Source organism: Serinus canaria, chromosome 1A, assembly GCF_022539315.1.
Source record: "Serinus canaria isolate serCan28SL12 chromosome 1A, serCan2020, whole genome shotgun sequence".
Classification (NCBI taxonomy): Eukaryota; Metazoa; Chordata; class Aves; order Passeriformes; family Fringillidae; genus Serinus; species Serinus canaria.
This window is the reverse complement of record NC_066314.1, coordinates 36225617-36248225: the sequence shown is the minus strand read 5'-3', so window position 1 is coordinate 36248225 and position 22609 is coordinate 36225617. Positions and strand designations below refer to the sequence as shown.

The following is a 22609-nucleotide window of genomic DNA, read 5'->3' as shown; positions in this document are numbered from 1 at the left end:
TGTTGAAAACTGCAAAGCAGTTTCAGGTCGTTCACTGCCTGAGGCAGTGGTTGAAGGAAATCCTTCCCCCCACACATCATGTCCCCCAGCAGCCCGGGGCTGCTACTCACTGCCCAGGAAAGAGGCAGCAGCCCCAGCTGGGATACACCACTGCAGAGACCTGGCTGCATCTGCTGCAGGACAATCCCCAGGGTCATCTGTGACAGAGTAGGACTAGGGAAAGGCAAAGGCAGATTGCAAATGGGCTGCTCCTGCTCGGAGGCTGGGCTACACCCACAGCCTGCTGAGCTCCCTTCCTACCTGTGATGCTCTAATCCACACCAGAGCCACTCAGGACCAGACGCCCTTGCACCCACTTGCCTGAGTCAATTATTTTGCTCTCTGGCCTGCTTCCAGCCTTTTGGCCACACATTTGTACCTACATCATCATTCTCTGAAAATCTAGCCCCTGCTCTACGTCGTCAGGATGTGCACAAAACGAAAAGGACATAGCATTTGATGTTAGGGAAATTATCCAAACCTGCTTTCTGGTAGATTTTTATGGTTTGAGATGCAGACTTTCTATCTGCTACCAAGAATTGTCATAAGAAACCTTAAGGACCATGACAAAAGGCATTCCTGGAGGCTGAGCTGGCACCACTGGGGTATGACACTTTGCCCAAGACACAGACTGCTGTCCTCTCCTGAACAGAATGATGCTGTGGCAATGTCACGCTGAGAGGTCGGACACACTGGGATCACAGCAGAGCTCCCAGCTAGCCTGAGGTGCCACAGCATTGCAGCGTCCCCTCTGCAGTGGCTGGGAAGCTGTGCTGCCTGTTTGGCAGGATACACCATCTGTCTGATCCAAGCTCTTCCTGCCTGCCCTGCACAGTTGGGTCACAGGTCTTCATTCCTCTATAGGTGCTGAAAGAAGCACATGTAATCAGGCAGGCAAAACCAAGAGAGACCACATGTGCAAGTTGTTGAAGGATCACAGCACCCACAAAAAGAAAACTGGAGAATGGCCTCTTCCCTTGAAGGGCTGCGACCAGGGGAGCACCCAGCAGGAGTCAAATCCATCACTCATTCTCCCATGTTTAGAAAAAAAAGCCAATGATCTCTGCTTTGGGGCTGCTCTCAGTGGTCAGATTTCAAAATCCCACTAGTGTCTGGTAGCAAAGAGGGATTGAAAAGGCCTTGGGAAGGTGCATAGAGCCACATGGGATTCCTTGCAGCTGCTGGTTCTCCTTCTCTGTGCTTCCCTCAGCAGAACCAGGATAGACCTTGTTGTGTAGGACGAGCCAGTGGGATTTGGAACTGGAGTGTCCTCAATCAAACCAAGGTGCTGTGGGTCCCTTCACTGCCTTATACAGGGTAGTGAATTATCTAAATGTGAACGTGAATTATCTAAATTAGTTAATAGCTCTGATCAAATGCAGTTATCTGCTAATATAGTAAATAATTGCTGAGCCATAGCACCATATAAGCAATTGCTTAGGAAGGGTAGCTTGGTTCCAGGCACCTGCCAGTCATTGCTCATAGTGTTTTGAGACCTAGTTGGTAAATAAATTGGGGCTTTAATGTGAACTTTTCTTTTTCCTTGTCTGACTAGTCATACTTTCCTCCTGGTGAAGTTCTCACTAGATGAAAATCAGGTAAGCTAAAAATCACCTTATGAGGCTGTTCTGTATAGCTTCATGGGTTTCCATGTTGGTTTTTGCCAGCCAACTGCATATTTTTAATCACTCTTATTTAACAAGTTCAGAGGTAAGGAGCTAACTGCCATTTATTCATGTTCAGCAGAAACTCTGCACATCTCAGTTTAATCATGATCACTGAATCTGATTTTGAGGACAAATGATGCTCAGAACACGTGTGATGTCACAGTCTGTGCAATGTTTCCTGTAACTACAAAGCAAACTAGGAAGCAGGGTGGGAGGGACACAAATATTTTTACACAAATAGACAGCAAAAGCATTTTTCTGAGTAGTTAATTTTCAAAATAGAAAGCCTGTAGGATTTCAAAATAGAAATCACTTTTACATAATTAAATCTTTTGAGAGTTTCATTTTCATGCTAGTCCCTGCTGTGGGATGGCTGCTTTGCTGTCCATAATCAGGCACAGATGGTCCCCCCTGTAGCATCCCAGTGAATCTGTGGTATGGTCAGCAGGTCCCAATGTGGTTTTGGGTCATGTGGCCTCAGCTCCAAGCAACCATGTGCCTGGGAGGGGAAGGGCTTTAGAGAGGCCCAGCTAAAATAGTGAAAGAAATTATCACAGACCCCAGGGGCCAGACTTTCAAAGATAAGCATACACGCACTGTTTCCAGTAGTGTTCCTCGTGTAGCCAGTACTGTCCACCCAGTATTTACATTGGGAAATATGTCATCTGAATGTAAAGCAAATGGAAATGATGAGATATTACAGACTTTTATCCCCTGTTCTGCATGAACGCAGGGTGTGGAAAAAAAAATGTGTCTGCAAACATTAGTAGCACTCTGCACCAAAAATAACTGGGTAGATTTTGAGCAGGCTGCGTTTGCACATGGGTGTCTCCCTTTCTGCTTCTGTTATTAGGCTTCACAGATTTCTCTGCAGAGCAGAGAACAACAGCCTGCCATTTTTTGAGGTGCCTCTGTGTTAAAGACCTCAGCTGCAGGTATCTTGGGTATAAATAATCCCAACCACATCATGCCCGAGTGTGCAGGAACAATGCACCGCTGCTCAGCCAAGCCATCAGCATCGGGCTGATGTGGGAAGGCATGTGCTCCCATGGCAGATGCTGGCAGGCTGCCCTCATTCCTCACAGCAGGGAGATGCTCATGGAGGGGTGACAGAACCTGACAAACATGTCCTGTGCACTTGGAGATAGATTGGTGCTTGCAGGGGGCTGGGGAGGAGGGAAGCAGCCCCCCTGTCCCGCATGCTCTCCCGCATCACCCTCAGACCTGGATGAGGTGCTGTGGTGGGAATGGTCGCTTTATGCACATAAAAATACACAAAGCTCTTCCTAGTGCACTGCACATGGGACCTCCCTGGGCAGAGAAGGACCCCGGTGCCACCAAGGCACTGATCCATGCTAGTGTTGTGGGGGAGACATGCATCCAACAACCATGGTGCTGGAAAGCTCCTGGAGGCTTTCCACCATGGGATGCCCCCAGCAGTCCCAGCACTCCTAGGTGCCTTTCCCTGTGGTGACAAAGCGTCACCAATGCCACCACACGCCGGCTTTGCCTGCTGCCCTCATGGGAGTGAGGGAATTGCCGAACATCTCGTGTCAGGGCAGGGCTGATTTTCACTGGTGCCTTTTACACGCTCCAGGAACTCAGAGGTAACAGATGGCAGAGTTTATTGCGTTGCATGGCGTCCCCTGCCAGCTCTGCATTGATCCAAGTCTGGCAGCACAGGACAATCCCTCCCATTCATAAAAAAATCGTGGGATTTTCATTGTTTCCTTTGACACTGGTTTTGAATGATACTGATTTATACTCATGAACGGCTTAGCAATCTTGTAACAAATAACACGGTGGCATAGGGTCAGGGGCAGGGAGGCAAAACCATTTTTCTTCTTGCTCCAGTTCTCTCCCAAGCTGGGTGTGAATTATGGTCTGCAGTTCATGATGAAGTGCTGAGGCTGCTGGAACATTCTGCTTACCCAACAAAAGGAACAAAGCACATCTTTTAGCAAAAAGCAATATTTTTTTGTATTTGAAAGCCCAACGGTGCTCAGAAAGCACTGAGGCTTTGAAGCTGGTGTTTGGGGGGAGGCTGAGTGACTGCAGCAGTAAAGCTGACAGTTTTAGAAGCAGGGATACCTAAAAAGCCTCCTCTAATAGAACAGAGATGCACATAAAATGACCCGAAAGGGGTATATGTCTAATTCCTGCTCATAGCTCTGGCTACAGCTGAGGATAAATGACTGTCAGAATAAAATGCTGTTATGGCACGGTGCTTTCACAACCCCATATGCTGCCACAGCACAGTTATAACCTAAAGCACTAGTGAAAGGGGACTGTAAATGTTAGGAACAAAAGGATAATATGAAAATATAATCAAATTTCTCAGTACTAAAGCTGAGTCTGCCCTGGATTTGATAAATTTATGAATTGGTTCCTTCTGGCATGGAGATTCAGAGAAACCCTGGGCCATAAGGCCTCTCAGTGGGTAGCAGTAGCCTTGGATGCAGCTAGTATTCCCTGAAGTGCCCCAGCACTTGGCAGGAAGGGAGAATGGTTGCCCTGAAGCACCTCACTCCCTCTCCAGAAGTCGGACAAGTGGGAAAGCTGCTGCCCCTGCAATGTGATAAATATCCACACCCTACTCATTCAGCACCCTTCACATGGTCCCTGTCTTTACTATAACTGTGGATCCAGCTTTCTGCTAGCCAAACCTTGTCCTCCTCCATTCCCTGAGCATGCTGGGTCACCAGTTTCATTTCATGGCTTCTGCCTGGTGCAGTGGAGCTACACCGCACTGTAATCCATACTGTAGAGTGACAACAAATAAAATTAAATATTATTTCATTATTTGAACAAACAGAGCATAGTTCTTACCAAATAGTATTTAATATAAATTTTAATTTATATGGACCAACACAAACATTATTTTAAACTTAGGGGTTTTTTTTCCTTGAAGTAATTATATATTTGATATTTAATTCACAACCATGATGGTCCATTTTAAGGTTATTGTAGGGTATTGAAACAGCTTCAACTGAATAAACACTGATAGATAATATTCAAACACTACTTGTTTGTTCCTAAAATCCTTGAGACATTTGGAGCTCTAAGCTGATCATGCTGAATCAGAGTTTCACCAAGTCAAGAAAACAAAATCCAGACATTACAATGGATCCCAGCTCTCAGCAGCAGCAGCAGCCACTTCTCCAGGTACAGAAGGAATATCCACTTTGTTTTGCTTTAGTTGTTTAAAATCCATGACTATGGATAAGGCTTTCAGTAGCCAAGCTAATAATTTCCAGTGCAAAATGTAGTGTGAGAAGAGTAACTGAACATATGAAACCAATTTACCATAGTTTTAAATTTCAGTACTTTTATTAAATCCTACTTTCCATACAGAAACAGCATGATGCAAAAAAGAGTTAGCTTTTTCAATTTTCATTGCTGTTCTCTGTTACACAGAATGAAGGACCTAGGCAGGGGATGTTAAATTATGTAATGGATTAAACATATTCACCATGTGTCACTCTGGATAGGAGGAAAAAAAAAGTCAAATTCTGCACAAAGACTGTACATAACTTCAAATCAACACGTCTTTGTGGCTACTAATCAGCAAGGTCTACGTCTTCCTTGAAAAAGAATCAAGGAGAAGAAATGTAACAAGATTAAAAGTAATTATTTAAAGGAAGGTTTCTTGCTGCTAATTCATATTATAATTAAAGATACTGATTATTATCCCTTTGGTTGAGATTAGTCTATTCACATGCATTGTTCTCTGAAGATGCCTTCACTCTTTCCTTCAACTAGAAATCATTGATCTTAGTGGAGATAAACTTTGAGGAAAAAATAGCTACCCTTGAGCCTTCTGATGCAATAAGAAATAATGAAATAATATGAAGACCAAATCTGAAGAAGGACCTGATGTCTAGGGCAAGGCAGTCAAACTGAGGGCCATGAGAGGAAATGTTCTTGCTGTAAAAGTGGGTAAACATAGTCATGCTCTTTTCTCCCAGCTTAAGGACCTGGTATGAAAAGGTTCCTGAACTAAAATCTTATCCTGTTGCAATGTGTGCCCTGACTTTACTTCTCCAAGGCAGAGGTAAGCATTATGGTCCCTCTGGAAGGCATGACTGAAGAGATATGTGAAATGTTCTTACTGGTCTTCCTCGTGTGCTACAGGAATTACTCATGAGGTGGTATCTGCTCTATGGTTCCTCATTCCCCAGAGAGATGTCACAGACTGACTGTTACCAAACACAGTCTCATGAGTTACAAGAAGAGAAGTTTCCTCCTGTATGAAAAGGAATAAATGATGCATGGTGGTATTGAAAACATCTGAGGAGTCATTAGAATGCTCTTCACTCTAACTATGAAGAGCATTGTCAAATGGGCAGGTGTTGCCTTGCTGAGATTTCAAAAAATCCCTTTAGCAACTTGGTATCCCGTTTCCAAATGGCATTGCTGTATGCAGAAACCAGCCCCATCCTGCTTTTCTCACCAAAGGCCAAGAGATACTAAAGTGCTCTGGAGGCTTTTAAGTGATTGCAGAATACTGCTGGCTCTCAAGAGCACAATTTCATCTGAGCTGCCAGTATTTCCCATGACGTTCATCCCTCTTGATTTTGTAGTCTCAATGACTCCTGAGACTCTGTGCATCACCCAGGGTCTGCTCTGAAACATGATGCATAAACATGAACATAAACAGCTCAAACTCTTCCGCATCTTCATCTGATTCCTATTTATTCTTTGGTATAAGACATTTAACATGTTTTAAGTAGTTTTTATCAGTTACTGTTTAGTCTATTATCTTTTTATCTTTTGACCATCATTCAATTATAACTAATTTTAGATTCCTGCAGGGTAGATTTAACTAAATATGTTTGACTATTCTCATTTGAAAAACAATCTTCATTACAGTACTATCTTTCTTTCCCCCCTCCCTTTTTTTTTCTTTTTTTTCTTTTTTTTTTTCTTTTTTTTTTTTAGGAATGAAGCAGTCTGTGTTGTCAATGCAAATGCTGTGACATTTACAGCAGTTCAGCTGGGAACATACCACCTGCATGTTCTTTTCATTTCTAATTTACTGATAATTTCCAGAAGTGTGAGAGCACAAGCAAGCACTCTGTTTGATAGCAGTGTCTGCTGGTGCCCTTTTCTCTTTTTTTGTAACCCTTATCTAATTTTGGCAGGACCACAGTTCCTGCTCTTAGACCAGATAACAGGATCAGCACACAGCCCAAACTTACAGTAAAAGGCTTTGAGAACGTTTAGGTGGGATTCTCAGTCCAGCAAATGCTGAAGTGGGGCCACCTGACCTACACTGGTTCCAGTGGGCTTGTTGGGTACCCACAACCCTAATAATCCTGGCACTTAGTACTGCAATTGGCACGTCTTTTCTATCTTGCTGACCCTCTTTGTTCCCTCTCTCCTGATTTGTAAATGGTCTCAAATACTAAGTAAGAACTGCTGCTAAACCACGGTGTTTTATAAGGTTTTAAATTTTCTAATTTATTTGTGGTTTTCATGGTGCAAACCTTAATGTGCAAAACAATGTGGGGAGAGAACTGAGAGAGTCACCAACTTTAAGGCAAGAAAGAACTATGAAGTTAAGCACAATCACATGCAAGAAACAGATAATTTAATTTTGAGAGTTCATATATTGAGATCAATACCTTTTGTTAGACTAAAGCACATCACCCACAAAGGCAAAAAATCATCAGCTGATGCCATCAAGAAGTGAAGAAACAATTTACATCTCATCCACTCTTTAACCACTCTTGTAATTGAGTAAAAAAAAGCATTAATTATTTCTGTTACTTAAACCTGATAATTATTATCTGTTGATAATTTAAATATTACCACTGAATCATTTATCTGAAATATTAATGCCTTCTTAATACTAGGCATTTTAAGACACAATAAAAGCATTTTCTACAGATTTTGACACGCAAATTATATTTTTTTTACAGAGCTCTCAGCAATTTTTCTGTGCTCCAATTCCTTAGTAGGTCTCTTCTGCAAGTTAATTTAATTTTGTAAGAAATGTAGCCACTAACTTGACACAGGTGTTCAGGATCACCTCACCAATGCTCTATTTCAGCATTTATATCACTGTGTTGCTCCCTATTTTCTTGTCCTTATAGCTCTTTTATTTATTTTTTCACAGCATTGTTCTGAGCACTTCAGTTGCATTTCTTGACCTCTTTTAATTCACAAACTCTACATAGCAATTTCTTTCCAGCATCCTATTTCCTGCCACACAGATCCAGCACTCCTCATGCCTAGATGTGTGATTTTGCATTGCCTGATGTTAAAATCTTTCTTGTTTGGGTGCCTTGAGCTGAGCAAGTGCTCCAGCTCACTCTGCATGATTGCCATGTCGTAACAGATTTCCCTTGCTGTCTGGGCATCTTCCACACACTGGCTTTGCAGGGTTCTGGCAGCACTCTCAGGTGCTGAACAAAACCAGTGCCTTGGTCTTAGGCTGCCTGACCCAGAAACACAGCAGTCCATTTCGTGACTGTTCCTCACTGTTAATCACTGAGGGCTTAATCCACTGGGTCTGTCCTGTATTATGTAGTGGGGAGTTTTTGTTGGTTCTGGTGGGGTTTTTCTGAGATAACACCCAGCTAGCTTGTTGCAACAAGTATGGATTAGCAGTCTGTCATGTCCACAATTGCCTTTTTCAGACAAACTTGTAAACCAGAAAAGTAAGCGATATATTAAACAAACTCAGCTTGCTCTTACGAAAGATGGTTTCAGTAATCAAATGTACATCTTCTTGATCCCTGAATTGCACATCAAGCTTCTCCATAGTTTCACTCAGAATGAAAATCTTTCAACCAGTGACTTCCTCCTTGTCATTTTTATTTAGCACATCACAATCTTGTTTAAAATTTTTATTAAGCACATCACAATCTTGTTTAAAATTTTCTACAATGCCTCCAGTACTTAAGAAGTTACTGAAAAACCCATTCCCTTATCTTTTGGGACATTTGGGATGTGCATGACATGCTCTGGTCCTGTTACAAGAGCCAGCACCCTACATCTTCCAAAAATTGAGAAAAAGTACTTTACTGAATATTTCTGTCCTTTTTTTGTTTCATTTGAAATGTATTTTAACCTTCAGCTATTGGAGGCCTTCAGTCATTTTATGTTCTTATTTTGAGTAGATCTACCTTGAATTATTTTCTTCAAATAAGCAGTAGATTGCCACAGTAAGAAGATGCATCTATCCAGCCTTGTTCATGAGACACATGTACTAGGGGCTACCATGATGAACTTTCTCTGAGCTTGGGAACATCCTAGCACATAACTCATGCAGCTCTGGAATAATGGGACAAACATTGCGATGGGTGCATCTGTGATGCTCTGCATGGGAAGCTGTATAATGTTCCCTCTTTCCTATAACCTTGTGGTTGTGCTAAAGGAAGGCAGGAGCCTGGCACCCACTGCCTGCCCCATGACTGCCCATTCTACTTCCACTTTTCTTCGGAGGCTGCAGCAGCAACTTTGTGCTTTACAAGTGTGAGTTCACTTGAGAGAATTCCAAAGCACCCTGCAGCTTTCCCAACCTGCTCAGACTCGGAGTCTCCTTGTATGACAGCCTTTTGAACTGGCCACAAATATGTTTTCTCGTTACCCATTCATGTATTAAATACTCATCTCAATGATGAAATGCTTGCCTGGGTCCTCTTAATGAACAAGTGTCAGATGTTTAGCACCAGTAGACTTTATTGCTCAAAGGCACAGGCTTCTTGGAGTTCCTCTCAGTCACTTCCAGCTCTGTCTGACTCAAAATAATGGGGAGGGGGAAAGGGAAAGGAAGAGACTGTTCCTGTCAATGGGATTCCAGCTGGTTTGTATATAAAATCTTTCCAGGACACCCAAAATGCTTTATTCACCAGTTGGATGTCATATTCTAAATAAAACCAATTATTTGGTTGACATCTACAACCCTGCTGAGGTATGTGATAATGGTGCCCCTTGTCTGCTAAGACAAATACATGCATTCTCCCAGCAGCGAGCAGCCAAGCGGCCCTGGCCAGCGCCGGCAGTGGAAGAATGCACCCCTATTCCCTGCCTCTTTCTCTCTCCGCCTGCCTGTTCTGGCGAGCCAAGCCCGTGAGAATACCCTGGCATAACTTCCTGGCAAGAACCATCATTTTTATGTTGCTTTTGGGCAAACTTCAATGATTCATCTTGTATTCATGCTCGTCTATGGTTGCCTTTTCTAAAATATTTTTTCTTCTAATGTTCTGATCTGCCAAGCTGCAAGTAGTTTGCTTAACAATGTGCAATGCTTGGAGAACAGATGGGCTCTTTTCTTCCACCCAGTAGCATGCAAAAATGAAATTTTATCCATCAAACTTCAGCCTGTGACATTTTATTTGGAATGGTTGTTTTAATAGCTACTGGCCACCCAGCAGCTCCATTGTATTTCCTTCCGCAATAGATACAACTTAATGACAAACTCAGCACTGAGCCGCCAGCAGTCTGCATTGCAGTGGTACCTCACACAGGATTATCTCAAATTGCCCTCCTGCACAAACACATACTTAGAAAAAGTTTGTGTCTATGAAAATTTACGGTGTAGGCAAGGAAAATGATTTTCCAAGCGTAGTAGCAGCTCTGGAAATGGATACCCAGGTTCTCAGGCACAATGGTTCTCAGGCTGACTACACTGATGGACTCCTTTTTTTCCAGGACTGGTGAAAACTGTTATTCAACCTAAAAATTCTGCTTTAACTCAGAAAAAACCTTTTGGAGAAATAACATTATGTCTTTCCATGTGCCATTTCATGAAAAGCTAAGGAAAAAGACAAGAAGGAATGCTTCATGCTCTGCTGCTCCACTTGTTCATACTGTCTTTCCAGAGGATTGACTAATATAATTTTTCTTATTGAAACTTTGCTTGCTATCTTTTGAAGCCAAATAGCACTTTCCTCAAATACACTGTTCACTTCCATGAAATACCAAGGGCAATGGCTGAAATCAGAGCTAGCCTAGGACTACTGAGAAAGTCACATCTAGAATTACTGCATTCCATACATTCAGTCCAAAGTGTTCTGGAAGCCCTTATGGCCATCTGTGCAAAGAAAGAGTTTGTTCTTTAGCTCACTGACATACTTATTTCCCTGTAGGTAAAAGAAAACGGATGTAATAGATTGGACATTCCCATATGTTGCTGATGAATCTCAGCTTCTTGAAGTTGTTGATAAGTGGTGCAATCTTGCCTAGAGCAAGAGCAGCACACAGACATGATAGGCTTTTGTGAGCTTTAAAGATGGATTAACGCAGAATATTCACAAAGGCTAATTAAGCAACAGCAGCTGCTCTTCACAGGTCAGTCTGCAGGCAGTGGGCAGAGGGAAGCTCCCCTGGAAGTGACTCAAAGCACATCCCTACATTAAACTCATGTTCTGAATCACCTCCTGGGAGAGCCTCTGCTCCCCTCACAGATGCCCATCTCCACCATTCCACATCATTCATCTTTCCAGCTGTTTCCCCATGGCCCCTCTGCTGTCACTGCGGACACAGAGCAGGCGAAATTGCTGTGAAATCTATTGCAGGTGGAAGGATAAGCATGTTGTAAATGGCTTCACAGACTCAAACGGGGTTTGATCTTTCCAGTGATGAAACACAGCTTGCTAAACTCTGTGTTTTGAAATTCACTGCTAATATTTTACAGTGAAAAACAATAACCATATGGGACTTAGCAATTCGCATGCCAGGTTATGATGAGCTGCTTGGTTTGTCAGTTCCCAGCTGCTCCTTTGAAAAATCACCAGGGGATTTCCTCACTGACTGGGCTGCCAGCTATCCTGGGGTGAATACAGGGAACAAGAAGTTTGTATGAGATTTTATGGGCTGGAACCTTCAGCATGCCACAATTCCCCTGAACCACACGAATATGAACCAAGGACAAACTGACTCTCATTAATTCCTGCATTTATGGGGAAAGAGCTCTCCATGTACACAAAACTGGTGGAGGCAATGTTCCAGCTCCATATTTCAGACACGTGTCCTATGGCACAGAGACGTAGGAGGATGGAAGATATGTGGGAATAGGGGTCCTCTGCAGCTCATCCTCTGCCTGCTGGTTTGCTTTGAGTAATGGCTGCAGCAGATGGGTGCTTTTACTGCTTCTAGGGACAGCTGTCCATCACCTACAGCTACACATTTACTGATACATACATCTAACAAGGACAGGAACTGAGATTTTATGTGCCCCCTGGAGCACCGACAGCAGCAGTGAACTCGCCCACACAGCCTGGCCCAACTCGGTGCAAGGAGAAGCAGTGTGGCTGGCAGAAGAAAGACTTGCATCTCAAAATTAATTTGCCTGTGGTTCTGCTGACACCTTCTGATTATGCTGCTCTCCCAGTAAAAGAAAGGGTGTACTGAAATCTATTTCCCACCCCCTATTCCACTGCAGATAGAAGACAAAAGATATATTGCTAATTAAAATGTTCTGATCTGCTGGAAAGCAGTTTTGTAGGATTGATTTGAATAAAACTGATGATGCAGCCCACTCAGATCACTGGGAAACGACCTCTCTATTATGAAGTCCCAGAATAACATAGCCAAGCAATCTTGATTTCCTAATATCTGTCAAAGGAAGAACTTCTTAGTTAGTTACAGCCTATAATACGGATATTCCTGAAATGTCCTCTGCTTAATGAACAGCTGATATTGGCTAACCTCATAGAAATAAGAGAGAATTAGTACCAGCTGCAAAATGCATTCACTGGATAGTGAAACTGGCAGTTGGTATTATGCCTGCTATAAATATTTTTAATTAAAAATTGTTTTCTGTCTCTTCAATTGGTATAATAGCGATAATGCTTACTGAGAGTTACTGAAGATGTAATAGGATTCCCCTTCGTGTATAGCAGAGCTATTTATTCTGCCGTAATATTGCTATAGTGGAAATCTGCATAATAATGTCCAGATTCTACTGCAAGAGAAAAATAGACTGCTGGAGTGTTTCAGAATAAGGCATATGAGCAGGCAAATTCCTAAATAAAAACCATGCTCAGATTCTGTTTTCTCGGGTATGACTTTAAAATAATGTTAAAAGACCTTTTGGCAGGGGGGAATTTTCAGCTTCAATCCACAGCCCTGGGGTATGGTATGCCTCTAAGAATAGATTTGCTCTGTGCATGCTTACAGAGATCAGTACAGCAGACCCTCTTGTGCTGCTCTGGCTGGGCCCTGGCACACTCTGTCAGTAAGGATGGGGGCTTGGGGGTGCTTCTCCTGCCCTCATTCAGGAAGGATCACACCCTTTCCCCATTGGAGGGGCTGGGAGAGGCACTGGCAGAGAGGACCCTTCAGTGCTGCAGCAGACACGAGCCTCTGGGCACCTAGTTGTGCTAGGTGCTCTACTGAGTTGGTGCTCTACTGCCACAATCATCCACAGATGATGAGGGACACCTCCTCCTTTGGGGAGTCAAGAGGCATTTGACCAGCTATGCCCTGGCAGGCACAGCCCATGTTAGGCATTATCTAAACAGAATGGATACTGCAACACCTGGAGAAATCTGTTAGTTTTCCCTGCTGGGCCTTTGGGAACTTGTGATTGCTCTCCACACCATGGGGGAGACTAAACCTGATGGGACCAAATGCTTTCTCATCCCCTCTTGACTCCCCTCTGAGGCTTTGGACCAGTATAAGGATTTAGGCATTTTCTTCCACTGCCTTCCTCAGGCCCCTGCCTTTGTCCTCCCCAGCTTCCGATATACCTACGCCTGACCAGCCCTCACCTTCACTCTCATTTTTACTCTCCCGTGTATATCTCAGAGGTCCTGGTGCAGCTTGCCTTGGTCTGGTGTTTGCTTTCTGACAGTTCCCAGAGACTCAAGTCAAAATCCTCATTCTGTCAGTCACTGTATGGATATATGATTAGGCACATTCCCTGCTCTAAAGACCTTTTGATCTAAGCATGCTGGCTTGATTTCATGACACTGATTTCCTTTTCCAGTTTGGCTCTCATTGTTTTCTTGCCCCTAAACTGACAGCAATTTTATTGCAAGCAAGTAATTTCCCAGACAAAGCTATGGTCTCTTTTACCCATAGGTTTTTCCTTCTTATTCTGGGTTCTTCTTTCTGCCGCAAACGATCTTTGCTTGGCTATTCCAGCCAGCCCTTTAAGGTGCATTTGTGGCTTACAGTCCTCTCATTTTCCAGCTCCTTGTTACTCTGAGGGTTCAGCAGGAACTGTCCTCTCTGCTGTCCTCTCTGCTGTCAAAGGGAAAGATGAACTCTGCTTGCTGGGGCATTTCCTGAGCTCACCACGGAGAAGGCAGCAGCCCCACCACAGTGTGTTCTTGCCTGGCCAGGTTTGCAGTGGACGCCAATATCATCATCTGTGAGCACCTCTGCAGATCAATGGATTCCACAGCAAAAACAAGAACAAAACAAAACCGGAGAAGTAACTCACCCTTGTGCCCAGAGAGATAAAGGAAGAGAGAGAGTGAGACAGAGAAATGACACCACAACCTCATCTGCTGAGGGGACAGAGGTCATGTGAGGCAGGGAATGAAATAAAATCGACTTTTCTGAGAGTGGCTGGGCAGGAGTTTCTGTTTGATTATTTTAATTCTTCCAGGCTACCTCCCAGGGTCAGGTCACCTAATTTTATTCCAATAATGAAAGTGGTCTATTATGAAAAAGGACAACATGTGATTATTTTTTTCCTCCATCCAATCCAATGAATTGGTTTTGGTGGCCAGTTTGAATGCTATTTTGATCACTTGAAAGGTTTTATATAAAATACCAGGTAATTTAAGAGCCTGTTACACCAAGAGGAAATCTCAGTCGTCCACGCGCCTCCTGCCCTGTTGTAAACTAAAAGAATTAAGAACACTCTAAGCCAAGATAAATTTGAAATACAATTGTCCAGCCAAGATAAATTTGAAATACAATTGAATCAAAGGACAGTATTGATTATTTAATTACATAGAAATTATCCAGATGCTTAGCATTTACGACAGATTAATCACTGTCCCAGAGCAGTTAATGGCCCTTCTTGCTGCCATCAACAAAAGCTGCTTATTAGTCCCTGGAAAAATGGCTTGCATAACAATCATAACCTGCTGTTAAAAGTTTATAAATAGATAAAAGTGTCACATGGATTTATGAGTGCTAAGGCTGAATGGGATCTGTGTGGTGTTTCTAGCAAATGAATGCCATGTGCATGAGCTCATCTGATTGCTTGAATTATCACAAAATCCCAAGTTGCTCTTTTGGATTGGAAAATGGCACGTAAGAAAGTGCCAAGTGGCTGGAGTCCTATCTACTGACTGGGAAATAATTACTTTGCTGCATAATAAAGAGGCACCTTCCTTCTAACAGCAGTGCTCTGCCTATTTATCGTTATCATATAAATGTGTGTAAATGTGCTGTTTCGTTCCTTCACTTTATTTTTAAGAGGAAAAAACACTTGCACATAGACACACACACAGAGCTGAGCCAGGTCCTCCTAAGCACAGCAAAGGCTCCAGCAGGTGTAGGGGTCTTGCTAAACTAGGATCTCTACTATTCAGACAAAGGTCTTTGAAGGAGCCCTTTGCACCTGGGTCTCTCCATCACACACTGCATTGCGTAGAACACTGAACTTGGTATGTGCTGCCAGTGAAAGGTGCTTTTGGAAAATATGTTGCTCCTGGAAGAGCTGAGAGGGCATGCAGACCCTGGGGGAAGGGGTGGTGGAGCGCAGCAATTTACAGCACGCAGCAGCACTGCATCCCCACCAGTGGTAACTGTGCCCCACCACTGAGGTGGCACTCACTCTGTCCCATGTGCCTGGGAGCTCAGCTCCAAACCAGTGTGCAGAGGACCCTGCCCCTGTGGGGTTGCAGAATCCCGTCCCAGTCACCTGGACAGCAGTGTCAGTCCCTGTCCCCTCAGTAGCCATTGTCCTTATAGCTAGCTGTCATTAGCTTCCTAACCCTGCAGTATGAGCAGCAGCTGGTTATTGCATTTGAGCTATGATTAGTAAAAATTATATACACGTGCCATTGTCTGGAAAAGCAGAGCAGATCTGTGGGAGCATCCTGATCCTATTAAGAATTTAGAGAAGTGGCTTCCTTGTATCCAGCCAGACTGCAGATACTGAGGTAAGAGGAAAGATGAGAAATTACTGTGTCCTTCAAAGAATCAGACAGGAGGGAACCTGAGGACCCTTCTCAAATCACATCTTCCAAGTCTGTTAGCATTACTGTCTCTATTTTCTGTTATTTTCAGTGTATCTGTCTTGATGGGGCAAAGAGGCATTTCAGGGCAGCACTGGACCACAGAAGGTGGTCCATCGTTAGAAAAGAAGTCACAAGGCTCCAGTCCCTTGCCCCTTACCCCACACACCATTCACTTCTCCTCCAGCACAGGGGCTCGGGGGCTTGGTGACCCCCCTGGAGCAGCAGCTGGCCGAGGGGCTGGGATTCAGGACACATGAGCAGGCTGTTGCTGCCACTCAGAGGTGTGTGCTTGCTTGGTACACTCAAGCAGGCACACTACTTAGGAGACTGGCAGGCTGGAGGTTATAGCCTCTAATTTCTTTTCACACAACAGTATGGATTGCAGCCTCTCTAACTCGCTCATCTCACCAGGAGGCTTACTCCCACTGCCCAGCGCTGAGGACATGCCCCTTCCACAGCCCACTCCTGTGATTTCTTTGGTGGGCTGCACCACAGGAGTCATCAGACACTAAACAAGAGCAGAACTAAACTAATTATCGTCCGTCAAACTCTTTCCAAATCTGCTTTGCTGCGCTTTCACAACACGTGGCCCGGTTTCAGGTGAGAGACGCGCACCGTGCGCTTCATGCACTTCACTGCGCCGCCTCCCCAGGACCCCCAGCCCTCCCTTCCCATCCACCGGGTGCCTGTAGCCGGGCAGGACCCTGTCCTGGGCTCAGAGGCTTTGCAGCGCTGAGGAATGCCAGCCCCAGGAGGCTCCTGTGTCCAAGAGCTGAAAGAGGCAAATTTGCCTCCCCGTGCTTGTCTAGGGGCACGGAACCTTGCAAAGTCAACGGCATTCGGCATCCAAAGCCCGGTGCCGGGCGGGGCAAAGCTGCGTGGGCGGAGGGGGAGCACATCCCACCGCCTCCATCCCTCCCTCCCTCCCTCCCGGTCCTGGAGGGCGGGCGGCAGCTCCGTTCGGGTTTCTCGGCTGGGCGCGGCGGCCAGTGCCATCTAGCGGGGCTGGGGATGGGTAAGCAGCCTTCCCAGAGCGCCCAGCACCCTCTGCCCGGGGCCTCGCGGGTCCCCTTTCAGCTTCTTTCCCTTCCCGGGGAACCGCTCCCGGCCCCTGCCTGAAGGATGCTGACAGACAGAAATTAACATGAATGGCTAAAAGCTTGCATCACTTCGATGTCAGGCTCGCAGACAGAAAGGACCTGGGAAGTAAGTTCTGTGGGAGATGCGGGTGTGCAAAGGGCTGGCACGTGGAGCTGGCGAGGAAAAATAGGAAGGAAGGTCCGAAGGAAAGGTTTTAGGAGGGTCAAAACTGATTTTTAGATTAGTATTTTACTCAGGTGGAGATCAGGTGATAGAATTCTCTTCCTCATCATTTAGGTAATTAAATATCGTAGAGTGCAGGTTTTATGAACAGATGCAGTAAACACCTGCTAAAGACAACATGTCCTGCCTCAGAGTGCTCTTGCTCTTATAGGTCTCCTCCAGTTTTTCACCCCATTGGCTTTTCATGGTGTCCGTAAAAGCGGAGCAAGCACACTCTTGCTCTTTTATTGAAGGAAATGCTCAGGTACAGGTATAGGAAGGGGCAGGGAGGAGGATGAAGAGCATCCCCCAGAAAACCTTAAATTACTTAGTTACTATCCAGATTCACCAGCTGAACAGTAATTCAGCTGAAAAATGAGGTCTCACGAGGACCCCTCTTTCCTTTAGTTACGAGCACCGCACTACCCGGGTATTTTCGTGCTCGTTTCGAGCCGCAGGCTCCGGCCGGGCGGTCCCACACAAAGCGCGGGGGAAGTTCCGCGCGGAGCGGTCCCGCCCCTTCCGGTGCACGCGAACATGGCGGCCGTTCCCGAGGAGCAGGCCGGGCCCGAGCCGGGCCCGAAGCACAGAGAAAAGCAGAAGAACAAGAACAAGAAGAAAGCGGCGCCAGGTGAGGGCGGGATGCGGAACTGACGGCTGGCCGGGAGAGCAGCGGGCTGAGAGGGGCTCTGTGGGACTCTGTGGGGCGCTGCGGAGGGCACAGGCGGCTGGTGGTGCCGTGTTGTGGTGTGCCCGCTCTCAGCTTCCTCGCCTCAGTCTGTGCCTTGTTCCTGTGTAATATACTCGAATAATCATCTTGTATATACCAGATCAACAGCGCATATCTCAGCTGCAGATTTCTTAGTTTTTTGGGGTCTTTTTTTTTTTTAGGTTTTTTTTTTTTAAGATAAAGAATTTAAAGCAGTAATTTTTCTAAGGTCAGAAGAGATGCAAACCGCACTTTACAGTGTATTAAATCAATTTTCTTATAACAGTAGTAACAGTAGCTCTTTTTTTCTTTTTAATAGCAGTTGATGAATCTGAACTTCTCACTGTGCCAGATGGATGGAAAGAGCCAGCCTTTACAAGAGAGGATAATCCCAAAGGGCTGCTGGAGGAAAGCAGTTTTGCAACATTGTTCCCAAAGTATAGAGAAGCATACTTGAAAGAGTGCTGGCCACTTGTCCAGAAAGCCTTGGGGGAACATGTATGAGCTTTTAACCATTACACTTTACCTTTTGAGACATACAGGTCTTACTTAAGCTAATGAAAACAGTACAAGTTGCTTTTCTCATACCGTGTTTGTGAATTTCTACTGTGCTTGCCTTTTGAATTAGCACTGTTATTGTCATCAAAATCGGTGAAGAACTGTGTAGCCAGACTTGCAGTTCTCTACAAATGCTGTCAGCAAAGTATTTGCAGAAGCAAATATCTCATCATCCAGGCACTGACAATTTTGCTGTGCTTGAATTCAGGGAGATGAGAGAGGTGGTGCTTTGGACCTTGGGTACATATTCACTCTGGGTTTTGTCTCTCTGTGTGTGAATTTCCTTAAGCTAAATGTCACTCAGGACATTTTGGAAAATAGATCTACCTTCTGTTAGTTAACTGCTTACTGCCAAAGGTGAATTATGATACTGATCTGGTGTTTCTTTTCAAATATTGCAGTATGTGAACGCAGCACTGGATCTAATTGAGGGAAGCATGACTGTCACTACTACTAAGAAGACTTTTGATCCGTATGCAATCATTAGGGCTAGAGACTTAATAAAACTTCTGGCAAGAAGCGTTCCATTTGAGCAGGTCTGTAATAAATCCTGAAAGTTTTTATCCATCATAATGCTTATCTTTTGTCTTAAATTCTATCACAATATTATACTTAAATTCAGTCATAGTACTTATAATATACTACATTTTAGAAATGTTGGAATTTCAAGTGAGTCAAGTAAAATAAAATATATATTTAAAATAAATCTATCTGAAAGCGAAGGGAAAAGAATAAACTGAAGTATTCTCTTGACTCCTATGAGTAATACATTTGAATTCAGATGACATTGCCTGCATCTCTTTAGGCAGTTCGTATCCTTCAGGATGATGTTGCGTGTGACATCATTAAGATAGGCTCTCTGGTGAGGAAGAGAGAGACCTTTATAAAAAGAAGAGCACGTCTTCTTGGGCCAAAAGGATCTACTCTGAAGGTATTTCCTACAGGTTTAGTAGCCACACAATACTGAGACCAAAATTTGCGTCAGGCCTTCATATTATACTAATTTATTTTTTTTTTGTGTAGGCCCTGGAACTGTTAACAAACTGTTATATTATGGTGCAAGGCAACACTGTTTCAGCTCTAGGACCCTTTAGTGGGCTAAAAGAGGTAAGATGAGGTAGATGAGTCGTTTGTGTAGCAAACAAATTTCTGTGCCCAGCTCCAGGGTGGGTGATACACAAAATCTGGTAACCTCGGCAGTATCTCACTGACTTTTCAGCTGTGTGTTAGTAAGCTACATTTGCATGAATGTCCATAGTATTATCATCTTAGCTGCTGAATTTTGTTTAGACTCCAAGATCTTTCTGTCTTGGAAGAAAAAGCATCAATATATGTTTTAATAACTATGTGGGAGAAGAATGCTTGTCAAAAGAAAGTTCCTCATGACACCACAAGATCCAATGTAACATGAAAATAATGTTTGTGGGGCCTTCTGGAGTCAATTAGAAGCATGACAATAGTATTGGCATTTTTGAACTGCTGTTCCTTCCAATTAACCCTGTGCTTTAGCTTTTTAAAGACTGGAATCAATGATCTTGGAGATCTTCTCCAACCTTAATGTTTCTGTAATTTTAAATGTTACTACTTCGGGGTGGCAGAGGTGGGCAGAGGAAGCATAGTATTTTATAGCTGATATTTTAATTGATTAGCATATGAAATACTTGATGCGCTTTCTGTTCTTCTTCTTTTGTACTCAATGCAGGTTAGAAAAGTTGTTCTGGACACAATGAAGAATATACATCCCATATATAACATCAAGGTTAGCGTGGTCCACTGTGAATCTTTGTTTACATGAAAATACTATTTCCTCCCAGAGGGTTTTGTGTTAAAAACTTGCATGTTTCTGTGTGGTAGTCTATTTTGAGAATTTCTGTAGTGTGCTGCTTTATAAAAACCACTGACTTTGATATCCTTCATTTTACTAGGATACATTGCTATGACACCATTATGGCAGTATTTGCAAATCAAAGGAAACTTTCTCCTTTGATTGTTGGCTTGATACATGCTCCTTTAAACTGAAGCACCTTCTCCAGTGCATTCTGTCCCTGTTTTGAGACATCTTTGGTTCTGCTGTTCCTAATTAAGGCCCTCTGCTCTTACTGAAGTGAAATGTGGAAGGTTTGAATGTAGCATGTTCCCTTTAAGAAAGGCTAGTAAACTTGTATTTTGGATCTCTTGGTTTCTACTGTAATAGTCTTTTTTTTTTAATAATTTCTTTGTGACATTCTGAAACTACTGAAGACTTTGATGATCAAAAGGGAATTAGCAAAAGATCCTGAACTGAGGACACAAAGTTGGGAAAGATTTTTGCCTAAATTCAAGCGGAAGAACTTGAAAAAACGCAAGGAGCCGAAGAAGAAAAATACTAAGAAGGAGTACACACCGTTCCCACCTCCACAACCAGAAAGCCAGGTCAGTCAAAACTTTATTTGGTTATGCAAGAATATAGCACACCTGAAATTGTGTTCTTTGTAAAAAGAGTCAGGAGGCTTTTTCTGTCATGTTCTGATTCCCTGATACTACACATCTGGCTTATAATGCATAATAAACTGAGGCTTTTTGCTCCCTGTCTTACAGATTGATAAAGAATTGGCAAGTGGTGAATACTTCTTGAAAGAAAGACAGAAGAAACGCAAGCGAATGGAAGAGATAAAGGTAAAGTTGTACTAATCCAGGGTCTGTTAAAAAGCATTTGATTGCCAACTTGGAATCTGATTTTTTTTTTTTGTCCTTTTTTGCCCTGCTCTATTGCTGCTTGACTTTTTTATTGCTAACTTCAGGCAAAGCAAGCAGATGCAGTCAAGAGAAGACAAGAAGAAAGAAATAAAGCTTTTATCCCACCAAAGGAAAAGCCAGCTGTGAAAACAAAGAAAGGTAACCATTTTTTTCCTGTTGTTAAATCTTCTGTTGTCAATTTCTAAGCTGAGTGACTTTGCAAATACAGCCTAGGAAAAAGAAAGGTCATGCAAAAAAAGTCCTGGTGGGAAGATCCATGCCCAGAGATTGCCAGGGACAGTAGAAAGATCATCTAGCCAATAATTCTATACTTATAAAATGGTAATTCTCCATTGAAGAGTAAATCTCAATTGGTTGTTCGAGATTCATCAATTTTTGCCTTTCAGTTTCACAGTGATACTGCCATAACTTTTACATTCAAGTAAACAGAAAGCATACTTACTTGAAAAACTTACACCACAACTTTGGTACAAGATGGGGTAAATAGTTCTGACCTTTTCTAATAGTTCTAACTTTTTCTAAAGGTTGAAGTAAAACCACACTGTGCAGAGTAAGAGCTTACGTTCTCAATTGTTTTATTTTTTTAATGGACTGGAGAAAAAATAATCTTTGTATTTCTTACTGTGTAGCCTCCACTGAGAAGATTGATATTGAAGCGATCAAAGAAAAAGTAAAGAATGCAAAGAAGAAGAAATTAGGAGCACTCCCTGAGGAAGAAGTAAAGTTAAAAATGGCAGCAGATGAAAAGAAAAAAAAGAAAAAGAAGTAATTCACCACCTAAGATGTTTACTTGTCACCCCTGATAATGAACATTTTTACACTCTGAAGATGGGAGATTTTTTGCTGTCAGTATAATGTGGACAAGAAAAGACTAAGTAAATGATCATTCTCTTTTCCTAAGTACACTTTAATTAGAGGACCTACAATAGCTCTACAGGCTTGGCGAGGTTGGTGAAGAAAATTGCGCTACTGTATTGTTTGATATAGTAAGAGAATGTATTTGGATAATATCCATCTGTCTAAAGGGAAGGTTTCACAACAGAAACATTGAGGAGTTTAGTGTGGAGTGTTAAACATTTGGGCCCGATGACTGGGAAGGTGAAAGCTCAAGGTAATTCTGTAAAAGACTACCGGACAATATGCAGCCTCAAGCTGTGGTGATAACTTTTGCTAAACAGGCAAGATTTATTACTATATAATGCTTTTATTTTCTGTAAAAGCTGATTTTTTTTTGTGTGTGTCTTGTCTTAATGTTAATAAACTATTTTAATACAATGTTTGAAATCTTAGTTAATCTACTGCACAACCTTCATTGTGTTGTCCAGGAAACCACTGATAAACTGTCATTTATTGGCATTATCCTGATGGGTTTTTACACAGAATATGGTACAAAGTAAGTGTCTTTACATAGGGATTGTCCTGCCGGGAGAGCAAAAAGTTGT

The 22609-nt window shown here is 43.2% G+C and overlaps 1 protein-coding gene across 2 annotated transcripts; it reads left to right on the top strand.

Moving 5' to 3' along the window:
- Positions 1-17020: 17020 nt before the first annotated feature.
- KRR1 (KRR1 small subunit processome component homolog) lies at positions 17021-22442 on the top strand. 2 transcript variants are annotated; one of them, XM_018910156.3, is made up of 11 exons: positions 17021-17068; positions 17573-17795; positions 18196-18371; positions 18833-18967; positions 19237-19362; positions 19455-19538; positions 20134-20190; positions 20673-20843; positions 21009-21086; positions 21212-21305; positions 21797-22442. In XM_018910156.3, the coding sequence occupies exons 1-11, from the start codon at positions 17036-17038 to the stop codon at positions 21934-21936; spliced, it is 1317 nt and encodes a 438-aa protein (XP_018765701.3). In that variant the 5' UTR covers positions 17021-17035; the 3' UTR covers positions 21937-22442. The 2 variants fall into 2 exon arrangements, with proteins under 2 accessions (XP_018765701.3, XP_009084970.3); XM_009086722.4 differs by having other exon boundaries at positions 18193-18371.
- Positions 22443-22609: the final 167 nt, after the last annotated feature.